This window comes from Microcebus murinus, chromosome 3 (genome assembly GCF_040939455.1).
Source record: "Microcebus murinus isolate Inina chromosome 3, M.murinus_Inina_mat1.0, whole genome shotgun sequence".
NCBI classification, from domain to species: Eukaryota; Metazoa; Chordata; class Mammalia; order Primates; family Cheirogaleidae; genus Microcebus; species Microcebus murinus.
In genome coordinates this window covers 79,356,910-79,369,514 of record NC_134106.1, presented here as the reverse complement: position 1 = coordinate 79,369,514, position 12,605 = coordinate 79,356,910, and the positions used below count along the sequence as shown (strand labels likewise).

General features: G+C 46.5%; 1 protein-coding gene across 4 annotated transcripts in view; it reads right to left on the bottom strand.

Moving 5' to 3' along the window:
• Positions 1–240: 240 nt before the first annotated feature.
• CHST10 (carbohydrate sulfotransferase 10) overlaps positions 241–12,605 on the bottom strand; it is a 32,157-nt gene continuing 19,792 nt past the window's right edge. For all 4 annotated transcript variants that reach the window (XM_012747824.3, XM_012747819.2, XM_076001036.1 and 1 more), the window contains 3 exons: positions 5,882–6,116; positions 3,540–3,645; positions 241–2,118 (listed from right to left, as the gene is read on the bottom strand). In XM_012747824.3, coding sequence (XP_012603278.2) covers positions 1,581–2,118; positions 3,540–3,645; positions 5,882–6,116 — 879 coding nt within the window. In that variant the 3' untranslated portion in view covers positions 241–1,580. The remainder of the gene's footprint in view (positions 2,119–3,539; positions 3,646–5,881; positions 6,117–12,605) is intronic.

Here is a 12,605-nt window from a genome sequence, read left to right as displayed (position 1 = left end):
GAGGTAATCAATCAGCTCATTAGGTCTGAAATTTTAACAAGACTCTGCTAAAACCTTATAGGAAAACCACCCACCTGTCACATCCTTGGTGAGTCAGTTGAGGACGGACGCAAGGCAGGGCCCCACTGCCCTCCGGAGCAGCCCGTGTGTGCCCAGGCCTGTCTGCCCGTCACCGGCCTGGGGGCAGGGGAACTAGTGGCCTGGGGACACCTTCCCTAGGAACTGCAGCCCATAATCGGGTTTGGCACATGTTTTAAATTTTATTTTACTTTCACATTTACATAATCAAGAAACCATTTTGAGAAAAGCAAGGTTGAGGCTGCCTTTAGGAAAAGCCCAGCTCACTCCTCCTGCCCTGGTCTCAGCGGCGCCATGCACACCTGAGCGCTGGAAACTGGCCTGTCATCTCTTCACGGCCCTGGCTGCTGGACGGCATCTGAGTCGCTGTGGCTTGCTCCTCACTGGCGGCCGCCTCAGTGTCTGGAAGACACGTTACTGGAGGCTGCCTCAGCCAAGATTTTATTGCTGGTGAACTTGACTGCCCAACTTCTAGCCGTGATGTCCAGAACGGTGGCATTATCAGAAATGGGCTGTGTTGTATGCGTTTTGCTGAGATGAAAGGAACTGAAATGTCTAAACTGCACTGAGTTCTGAGATACTGGCATGCTGCCCTTACTAGTGCTTGGAGGTCCCTGGTAGAGACAGGCGGAGACCCCCTGCTGCCCAGCCAGGCAGGACAAGACAGGACTGACGTGCCCAAATCCACGGCAGCCTGAGCCCCCAGGCCCAGCCGGCTCTCCCTTGCCCATGCCACGTTCCTTTTACAGCCCCTAAAGACGTTCCTCAGGTGGAACTCCCCTCACTTTCCAAAACTGTATCTCTTGTGGTGGGTGAGAGAAGCGCTCGGCAGATGAGGCTCAGGAACACGGACCAGCTTAGCAGGCATGGATTCTGGAAACATGGGCTGCTGGAAACCACCTCGGGGCACCGATGAACGTCACAGGAACACAGTCATCATGAAAGAACGGTCTGCCTTCGTGATCACAGCTGCACCAAGATGAAGGCCAGAGGTGTCACTCTGTTCCTCAGATGTGATGCTGTGTGAGCGCCTGTGATTTGTGCAGCCCCTTGGCTTCTCCATCCCTCCTCAAAGTGCTGGGTGCCGTTCCTGCAATCCCCTGGTGATAGGCGGGACACCCCTGACCAGCCAGGAGAGCCGCAGCTGTGCCCCCTTTGATGGCTGAGGGAGGTGGCTCCTGATGCCGTGTGGTGTTCCTCCCTGTGGGTCTGTCAGATGCAAATGTTTAGTCTTTTCTCTGCTCTGAGGACAACAAAGGCCACCGGCATCCTAACGACACTCGTGATGGGGGTGGTACGGGGCCCTCAGTGCATCTTATATCCAGACTAAGTCATAATAGTCAGGGGCCAGTATCATTTACCACTGTGCTCACAGGCCCATGGGAGCTCTCGGGGGTTCTAAAAGGAAAAGTGTGACGGAGGAAGTGTCATTTCTGTGCTCAGACCTCCACCTGGTTAGCCCCTGGTCTAACAAAGGTATGTGAATTTGCTGGTCCTATACATTAGTTTAGCAAAAAATCTGGTTTCTGATACCCAAAGAGCTTAAAGTCTCCTTCAAAACGCGCATAGAGCCGTCGGATGTCTCGTTTGCTGATGCCCAGAAAATAGTGCTCCACCTTGGTTCTATTATACACGGTAATGCCCGGAGGGATGGTTGGGTAGGATACCAGGTGGTCTATGCCGGCTTCCTTTAAGATGTATGGGGCATCGTCCTCCAGGGTCTCGTGGTGTCCAATCACACTGTATTTTATCTCGCAGGGTGCACAGAGTTCTACATATGTCACCCAGTGAATGATGTGGTCCCCAAACTGAAGGTCTAGCCATCTGTGGTTTGGATCACCCAGGTAGCGCACAAAATCTTCAAACTGGATCCCCCTGGTCTCTGTCCGGTTCCTCCTGTATTTTCTGATGATGCCAGGGGCAATCTCATGTCTATACCAAGGTTCAAACCGGGGATTGTGAACAAACTTATCTTTAAATGCAGAAATAAGTCTTTCAAAGGGATCTCTTACGATAAAAAACTTGAAGTATGTTTTCAAGCTAAGGAAAAAAAAATGAGAACAAACAGGGTTAACTCAATGCCACTGGAGTTAATGGTGAAGAGGGTGGGAAGAGTAAAGAACAAACAGAGTAGCTGCTGCCGTTTGCTGAACCCTCACTTGGGAAAGCCCTGCCATGCATCTCTTACTAGACCAACCACGAGATTTTGTGGATTAATCCATTTTACAGGTGAAGAAATGGAGGCTTGGAAAACCTTGACTGTCCAGGGCCACAGTACTCATCCTAGGGGGTCACTGTAAAGACGACATCCATTTAATCTATGTTTTGTTTTACTTGAATCATTCAAAACTTCAAGAATGTTTAAAGTTTTGTTCCTGGGCAGAAAATCTTAAGGGCAGGAATACTCTCAGTGAATCAGGAATACCTGAGACCAGAGAAAGTTACTTTAAGGGCATACCTTTAAATATTCGACTCAAAATGGCCAGGGGAAGGAAAAGCAATAGGAAAGGGGGGGCATGAGAAAATGAAGAGCGAGGAGAGCGAGGCTGCACCCTACCGCCAGCAGGAGCAGTGGCCTGGCAAGCGGCCATTGGGGCAGCAGCAGAGCAGCGGTCCTGGCAAGCAGAGACAGCAGCAGTGAGAATGACAGGGACAGTGATGCCATCAGTGCATTAAGGTGTGCCTACCACATGCCAGAAACGGCTTTCCTTGCTTTGTGTGTCTTAGCTGAGTCTTACAAAAGCCCCATGAAGTCAGTGCTTAGGTGATGACAGGGCACTTTCCCTAAAAGCACCTCTCCTAAGGGTCTGTAGAGCTGGGCAGACTGAATCAACCAGGGCCAGACGCCGTGCAGGGCAAGGGAGGGCAAAGCCCTACTGGCGGCCTGGCAGTCACTGCTTTCTGCATTCTTGCTCCTTTTAAACCTCGCTCCACAGGGCCATCTGATAGCTCATATGGGGAACCTTCCCATTTATTAGCTAAGGACCCACCCTTGCTACAATCAGGGGTCTGTCTCTTGGCCCTGCCTGTGTGGGGACCAACCCACGACACCACTCTGGAGGCAGGCGCAAGGCCTCTGGGAAAACGAAATGCTCAGTGGGATCTCCCTCCAACCCAAATCCCTTTCTTATAAAGCAAAGATCATATTCAGCAAGAAATCCACAAAACTTAATGGTACCAAAGCAGAACACAGTTGACCACTCATTTCTATTAATACAATTTCATTTTAATGGACTGTGTGACGGTAAAGCTGGAGAACATGTTCAGAAATTCGAGTAAGGACCTGAATTTAAGTGTGCTGAATGCTGGGCACGTGCTTGTCGGCACAAACCGACAGTCCCCAGGGGCCCTTGAAGTGAACTGTAACACTTGGTGAGTACAGAACCGAGCCTGGGGTTTTTTCAAAATTTTTTCTCAGATTTTCAAAATCCCCCCTTTCCATTTGAGGAAGCTACTCTTACCGCTTCTGAATTTCTGCATTGCTGAAGGAGGAGAGGCGAGGGAGGCCATTCTTCTCATGGTCATGAACCACATTTTCAGGGATCTCTTCGATGGAAGGAAACGCTCCTGGGAAGTAAACAGAACAGAAGGTGTGTTGGCCACCTTGGTGCAACCCTCAGAGACGACGCCTGTCCATCTCTATCCTCGGGCCCCATGCTGCCCATGGCGTGCACGACAAGCCTGCCCCTGATATCCTAATTGAGGTCTTTGAATTCCAACTGTTTCTGCCGGCAGGATGAGACAGCGAAGTAAAGCTTTTGGGAATCCATAAGCCAACTGGAGGAAATTGATGATTTGGGGAGGAAGGAGGAAAGACCAAGGGTGGAAATACTGGCAGTGCCTGCCCCTGGCAATGCACCTAATTCGGCTAAATCTGCCATTAAAGGAAGATCACTGCATGCAAACAGAACTCCTAAAACCAGCAATACATATCCTACTCTGAGACTGGGGGGAAATGCCAGAGGAGCAGGACTGTGGAACACAGCGCTATCGCATGCCCACTGCACGTCCCGGACCCAGCACTGCTGGCAGGCTAAGCTCTCCCAGTGCAGCATCCCAGACTGGCAAGTGGCAAAGACTTCTGGTGCTGGAAAAATCTGGCTCAAGTTGTGAGAGCTGCGACACATCTGAGACAGGAGTCAGAGGAGGACGCGACACGTCTGAGGGCAAGGCAGGCAGCGTCAGCAGCCAGAGTCCATCATCTGGGCTCAGCACTGCATTCAGGCTGCTGAATGGAACCTGGGAGGGCATCCCAGGGCTGGTGGCTGGGCAGCTTTTTCACTCTTCTCAATGTAGACAAATGGAAACACAATGTCATTATGCCAAGAAGGCTTTAGCTAAGCCTCTGCAAACCTTAACATCCATCTTTCTGCTAACCCTGTCATGTCAAGATCACAGTCCTGGCAGGGAACAGTCTCTCTTGGGCCATTTGAGCAGTGGCCATAGCCTTGTCTGTTTCACGCATTCTTCCCTCAGACTGTTAAGCTCCACACAGAACTCTGTGCTACATGCTGTGGATGGCTGTGAAATGAGAAAGAGGAGCACTGGTTTTGAAGCGGATGGCAAAAGGACCACTCTGTGGATCTGCACCTAGACCCACCTGCAGACCTGTCCCCGTCCAGGTGCATCTAAAGATGACTGAAGACAGCCACAAGGAACGCCCGCTTCTTCATTATATGACCTGGTGAGCCCATTCCTATTTTCATCCTGCCCTTGTGAGTTTTTACTTCTTTAAAGTATGATACTTCACACTGTGGCAGCCTATTTGTTACTCTTTTGTATAGTCCTTGTTTTCAATTTGATTTGTAACTTTGTTCTCCAATTTCAAAACCACAATATGCTTTTAGACTACTCCAGAGCGCATTAATTATATACCTGATGACCACAAGACCCTTCTCTCTCCCAACCAACTTGTGTAAAGGGCAAACGGCAGCCACCGCTGACCACCGCTGACCCTGAGGGCAGCATGTGGAGGAGGAGGAGCCCCAGGGGCACCCACCGCAGGGCCCCAAGGTCTGATTCCTAATCTTGGAGGCTCACTGCTGTCCACTGGAGCTAAGTTCCTTTTGAAACTGAATTTAATAGACAGAGTCCATAATTATCTTGGATCATTTCAGACTAATTGGAATTTAAGCAAACAAACATGGTACCTGAAGAGAGGTGAGTATTCAAAACCATAGTGCATGAGGCCACTTTTCGATGACCTAATTTGTTCTCTAGCAAACATCTAGCAAACATCAAATTTCCTGAAGCAAGCTGACTAAATCCTCTGAATAGAGTGTAAAATGGGAGACAATTTCTTTCTACCAACTGGCACAGAATACATGTCTGCAGCTGCAGAGGCCCAGGCCTTATGGCAGGATCCTCTCGCAGGCTCTGGGGCATGGGCCCTTCTTCCTGCAGAGGGGACTGTGAGGGCCCCTGACTCACTCAGGACAGAGCATGTGGCTGTGAGCATCAGCTCAAGAAGCTGAAGAGAAGACAAGAGACCCATGGGGTAGGCAAACTGCCTGTGGTAGCGATTTGCTATGAAAGGCAAGAAGATCCTGAACTACAGCTCTGAACTACAGACCTTGCCCGTGCCCCTTCAGAAAGAATTAATGTCTACATTGACCTAAACAACTTTCAAGGTACAAGACTAACAGGAAACAACAACAGAGAACTGCTCGTGGAGCTGCCAGTCATTCAGGAGAAACCACCCCCTTCTTTGACTCCTCTCTGCTGCCCCCTGCCCAGGCCACTGGGACCTTCCCCAGGCCAGTCCTGGACGTAACAGACAAACATTTGCTGGCCTCACATGTACCGTTTAGAACGATCAGAACTTTCTTCCACTGGGTGTTGCCCACTTTGGGAGTCTGGCAGAAAAGAATCTTGTGCTTGTCACAGACAAATATTCGGTCCAGGACAAACTTGGAGACAGCAGTGTGCGAGAGATTCTTCAGGGCTTCGTCTCTGCAGACATTTCTGATGAGTTCCAGGCGCTCCATGTAGACCAGGGGTTGAACAAGCCGGCTGTCAGGAAGCACCTTCCCAGTCGGCTGCAGACAGGAGGCAAGACAGGCACAAGGTGGTTAGGAGGACATGGGAGAGAGACCCAGCAGGAGCCACTCCTGCCAATCCGTCCCCCCTTCCTCACCATCCGGGCCTTCTTGCTCATCCTTCCTCCCCTTTTTTACAGCATGACAACCACTGTTCCCACCCACTCTCCAGGCCTTCCTCTGGGCTTCCCATGGCCCCGAGAAGTCATGGAGAGGAATCAGCATGGTGGACAAGGAAAACAGAAGCAAACTTGCTTCGTTGGACTTTCCTTCTTGAGAGAAGATTGACTTTAAAAACCCAAAAAAGATGGTTGGAATCCACTTGCTAGAAAAAACAAATAAACCCTGAAAAGATGAAAAAGTTGAAGTCCTCAATGATGGCACAGCCTCTGTGGGCCATCTTGGAACCTAAGAGAACACCCATGACCCGGGAGGCCTTTGGTTGGCACAGTTCAAACCCCTGCTGCTATACGAGGTGGCGGGGTCATTCCTTCCCCAGCTGCCTGTTGAGTGTTGACTCTGCTTGGAGTCAGGTGCAGCGTCTGGTGGAGACGCCCAGGACAGCCTCGGCAGAGTGAGAACACTGCGGCGACGCACACGGAAGCTGCCAGGCATCGCATCCTCAGTGAGTTAAAACGCCCTCGCTGCTGACATCACCTCGTTCTCTGAGCAGCATCTCAACTGCAGGGCTGTCTGCCTGACCCCACTGGCTGGCATCCTCCAGCTGTGGCCCTGTTTCTCAGCACTTTGAAATGCTTCTGCGGCTGTACCTACTTCTCCCCTTAAAGCTACACAGAACTTCTTCCCAAGATTGCAAAGCAGACGGTCACTCCCAATTAACTTTATTGAATGGACCAAAATGCCCTTGTTATATCTTTTAAAATGCACTCACCTTGCCAGGCAATCCATTTATGGGGCGTTATAACAACATGTCTTCCTTGGGGACTGGGTCAGTTACAAAATTGGGAGAAGGACATAAGCCTTCTAGAACACACTAGAACAACGACACTGGAAATACTGGGACAACAGAGGTTCCCACCCCACTGCCCAGCTCCCCACTCTTCCTTTGTGCATCAACTATAACCAAACTCCCTTACGCTCCATAACATTTGTCCAGGGCACTCTTTCTCCCTCAGGTGTGTAACTGCATCTCCTGGGATTCCCTGGCACAGGGAAGAATGTGCTGGGGCGTCCTGACACCTACTGGCAGAGTTGGAGGCATTGGGAAGTGAGAAAGCAGGCGCCTGCAGCCTTACCCCACCCTGTTCTCTACAGAGTGGCCTTGGATCCACCCCACGGGGTATCAGCGTGACCCTGCTGCCATGCCCTCCTCCGCCTACTACAGAACTCCAGGAACCATGCCATGCACTTTCCTTGCTCTGATAAGAAGGGGTCTAATTTAACCCCATTACCTCACTGATCCTATCTCTTGCTCATTTATCCCAAAAGAGGGTGGGAAGAGAAGGGCACTGTGCAAAAAACCTTACCCTACCTTTGTTTTTATCTATCTTTTCCTTAACTTGTCCTATGGAAGCCACCCTCCTATGTTCTATAGGGTTTTTTTGTTTCTCGTCTGTATAGAGCCCATCCAAATTCTTTTTTTGCCCTGGGATGCCTCAACCTAAAAGCAATATTCCTGGGCCATCTCAGAGTTCTGCAGACTTGATCTCTATTACATCAATGTCCCAAGAGAAATAAACTCCGACAGCACTCTACTCTGACTGGGTGTATGCTTTCTATTTTTACTGGGTTCTATTTTGTCATCCTTATACTGCCAACCAGGGACAGGAGCTGTCCCTGTCTCTGCAGTTTAATTCTGGGCTGATAAACATCTTTACAACTTGCTTGACTCATTTCCTTCCTTTGGCACAACTGCAACCTCAACCCTCCAGGCCCAGAATCAAAGTTAGCAAGGGAAGAAGGGGGAAAGATGGCTGTCCAGAGACATGGCTTGCCAGACAGGGAGGGAAGGAAGGGTTTCAGAGAAAGGAGAGGGCAGAGGGGACACAGTTCAGGTGCAGGTCAGAGAGAGAAGCACCAGAGCCTGATGGAGACCTCATGGAGGGAAACTGTGAAGCAGAAAAGGAAGAGGATAAAGGAAAAGAAGATATCAGTGAGGATCAAACCCAGAGAGGCTCAGAGCCCAGTGAAGAGATAAGGGGGGATCCCTTTCTTCCTCCCACATTCCTTTGGTGATCACCAGGCTACCACGTTACTTGGAAGCTTTTCCACCCTCATGAGCCCAAGCACTGAGGTGACCATGGAATTGAGGGGAGAACTTGCATGATCCCAGAGTTTGGACATTCTGTGCACAGTTCCCCTCCATGCCACTTTCTTCCATTCAGACTCTTGTCCTTCCCTGCCCCTCCCCCATCCGCTATAATCAGGAGAGTGGTTTGAGCTGAGAATTTGGCTAATGGCATCTCTCCCCAGCTGGCTCATCCTCTAGTCTGAACAATGGACAAGCCCTAAACACCAGAGGCCTGGGAACACCAAACACTGGGAAGCCTGGGACAACCACCTCAGTGGGTCCTAGATGGAGGGGAGAACCTTGATGGAGCAGCAACTCTGGCCTGCCAAATGGACCCTGGGCCACTAAGACAAATCCTTGCCTATGCAGCTGTGCATCAGCAGTCCCCATGCTGGTGAACAGCTCCCCCAACTTGACGGCTCTGCCCCTGAAATACCCAGAGCCAATTCTCACTGTGCCTGAGTCTGAGGCTTTGCCTCTGTAGTTCCAGGACCGCTGCTGGGCCTACGACTCTACCCCTGAGATTCCAGAGCTGTGTCTGGACCCCAAGATTCCACTACTTAGTCCCCACCACTACTGCTGGGCCACCACTACTGTTGGACTCAAGGTCTAACACTTCACTCAGGACCCCCCAGCCCTGAGCAGCCATCACAATGTACTTGGTTTGAGAGAGTCCCCAGCAACACAGAACAGGTGCCCTGCAATTCTACTAACCCAGAGCCAAGAGAAGAGGAGCCAGATGAGAAGAATCCAGCAAAAGAACCCTGGCAACATGAAAATACAAAATAGTTCAACACCCACAAGGGACACAACTAAACTACAGTACTGGACTCCACCCACAAGGAAATTGCTGAAATGACAGAAATGGAATTCAGAATATGGATGGCAAATAAGATGAATGGAATTGAAGAGAAAGTTGAAAACCAACAAAAAGAAGCCAAAAATATATTTCAGGAAATCAATGAAAAAGTCACTAGAGAGCTAGACAACATAAGAAAGAACATAACAGAACTTAAAGAAATGAAAGAGTCATTTAGGGAATTTCAAAACACAGCAGAAAGCTTTAATGACAGGCTAAACCAAGAAGGAATCTCAGAGTCTGAAGACAAGGTTCTCGAGACAACCCAGTCATTCAAAAAGGCAGAGAAAAGAATAAAAAAGTCAGAGCAATCACTGAGAACTATGGGACTATGTGAAGTAAACTAACATTTGAATTATAAGTGTTCCTAAGGAAGAAGAAAGAGCTAAAAGCATGGGAAACCTATTTGAAGGAATTATTGAGGAAAACTTCCCTGGTCTTGCCAGGAATTCAGACATACAGATACAAGATGGACACTGAATAAAAGAAAGATTCCTAGCAAATAGGTCATCTCCAAGACATAGTAATCAACCTGGCCAAAGTCAAAATGAAGGAGAAAATTTTGCAAGCAACAAGACGAAAGCATCATATAACCTACAAAGTAAAACCTGTCAGGCTAACTGCAGACTTAGAGGAAACCTTATAAGCAAGAAGGGCCTGGGGCCCCATCTTCAATCAACTTAAACAGAACAACTGTCAGCCTAGAATTTATATCCTGAAAAAACTAAGTTTCACAATTGACAGAAAAATTAAGTCTTTTCCATATAAGCAAATGCTGAGGGAATTTACTATGGCCAGACCTGCCCTACATGAAATACTCAGAAGAGCGCTATACACAACAAATACCCACCAGTGTAAATTCACCTAAAAACCCCCCAAAACTCACAACTCTTGTAACAACAGAATAAGAGGTAAAACAAAACTATAAGGGACTATCCAACAGGATGAACAGATCAGCATCTCACATACCAATTCTATCACTCAGCATTAATGGACTGAATGCTCTTCTCAAAAGACAGACTGGCTGAATGGAGGTAAAAACACAACCTAGGTATCTGTTGTCTTCAGGAAACACATCTAAACCACAAGGACACACACTGATTCAACATGAAAGGATAGAAAAAAATAATCCACACAATTGGAAAATAAAAGAGAGCAGGTATAGCCATTCTCTTATCAAACAAAATTGACTTTAAAGCCAACAAGGGTAAAGAAAGACAAAGAGGGTCATTATATAATGGTAAAGGGAGCAATTCAACAAGAAGACACAACAATCCTAAATATATCAATATATGTGCCCAACACAGGAGCTCCCAAATACATAAAACAAACTTTACAAGAGCTAAGCAAAGAAATAAATAGCACCATAATAATTGCCAGGGACCTCAACACCCCACTGTCAGAGCTCAACAAATAATCAAAGCAGATAATAAATAAGGAAACAGTGGACTTAAACCAAACTCTAAATCAACTGGACCTAAAAGACACTTACAGAACACTCTACCCCAAAACTACAGAATACGTATTCTTCTCAGCAGCACATGGGACATTCTCCAAGATTGATCATATCTTAGGCCACAAAACATTTCTCAACAAATTCAAAAAAATCAAAATCATACCATGTACCTTCTCAGACCATAGCAGAGTAAAACTAAAAATCAATTACAAGAGAAACACTCAAACCTACACAAAGTCATGGAAATTAAGCAACCTGCTGCTGAATGATTATTGGGTCAAGAATGAAATTAAGATGGAAATCAATGAATTCTTTGAATGAACTGAATGACAAAGAGGACACAAGCTATCAAAAATCTATGGGACATAGCAAAAGCATTCCTCAGAGGAAAATTCACAGCCTTAATAATGCCTACATCAAAAAGACAGAAGGATTGTAAATTAACAATATAATGTCATACCTCAAGGAACTAGAAAAGGAAGAACAAACCAAATCCAAAGTCATCAAAAGAAAAATAACGAAGGACAGAGCAGAAGTAAATGAACTGGAAAACAAAAAAATAATACTAATGATTAAAGAAACCAAAAGTTGGCTCTTTGAAAAGACAAAATCAACAGACCTCTTGCCAGATTAACCAAGAAGAGAAGATAAAGGACTCAAATAAGCTCAATCAGAAATGAAAATGAAAAAGTGATGAAAACTGATACTGCAGAAATATAAAATATCATCCATTAGTATTATGTAAATCTCTACGCTCATAAACTAGAGAACATAGAGGAAATGGACAAGTTCCTGGGAACACACGACTTCCTAAGACTTAACGAGGAAGAAACAGAACTCCTAAACAGACCAATGATGAACAATGAGATAGAAACCATAATAAAACACGCCCCCCCCCCAAAAAAAAATCTCTGGACCAGATAGATTCATAGCCAAACTCTATCAGACCTACAAAGAAGACCTGGTACCCATAATACAGAAATGATTCCATAATATTAAGAAGGGATTCCTCCCCAACTCATTCTATGAAGCCAGTATTACCTTGATACCAAAGCCTGGAAAGGACACAACAAAAAAAGAGAACTACAGAATGGATATCCCTTATGAATATAGATGTAAAAATCTTCAATAAAATACTAGCAAACCAAATTTAACAGCACTTGAAAAAAAAAATCTACCAGGACCAAGTGGGCTTCATCCCAGGGATGCAAGGATGGTTCAATATACATGAATCAATAAATGTTATTCACCACATAAACATAAGCAAAAACAAAGACCATATGATCATCTCAATACAGGCAGAAAAAGTATTTGACAAAATCCAGCACCATTCATGACAAAAACCCTCAACAAACTAGACATAGGAAGAACATATATCAAAATTATAAAAGCCATATAAGACAGACCCACAGCCAACATAATACTGAATGGAGAAAAGTTCAAAGCGTTCCCCCTAAGAGTTGGAACAAGACAAGGATGCCCACTGTTACCACCTCTATTCAACATAGTGCTAGAAGTCCTAGCCAGAACAATCAGGCAAGAGAAGCGTATTAAGGGTAGCCAAATCAGGAAAGACGAGGTCAAACTATCACTCTTCACTGGTGATATGATCTTGTATCTAGAAAACTCTAAAGATTTCAACAATAGTCTTCTGGGACTGATAAACAAATTCAGCAAAGTCTCAGGATACAAAATCAATGTACATAACTCAGTAGCATTTCTATATACGAATCACAGTCAAGCTTAGAATCACATCAAAGACTCAATACCATTCCCAATAGCTACAAAAACAATAAAATACCTAGGAATATATTTAACCAAAGGGGTGAAAGATCTCTACAAGGAGACTATCAAACTCTGGGGAAAGAAATCACAGAGGATACAAACAGATCTAGAAAAAAATACTTCTATGCTTCACTTGGA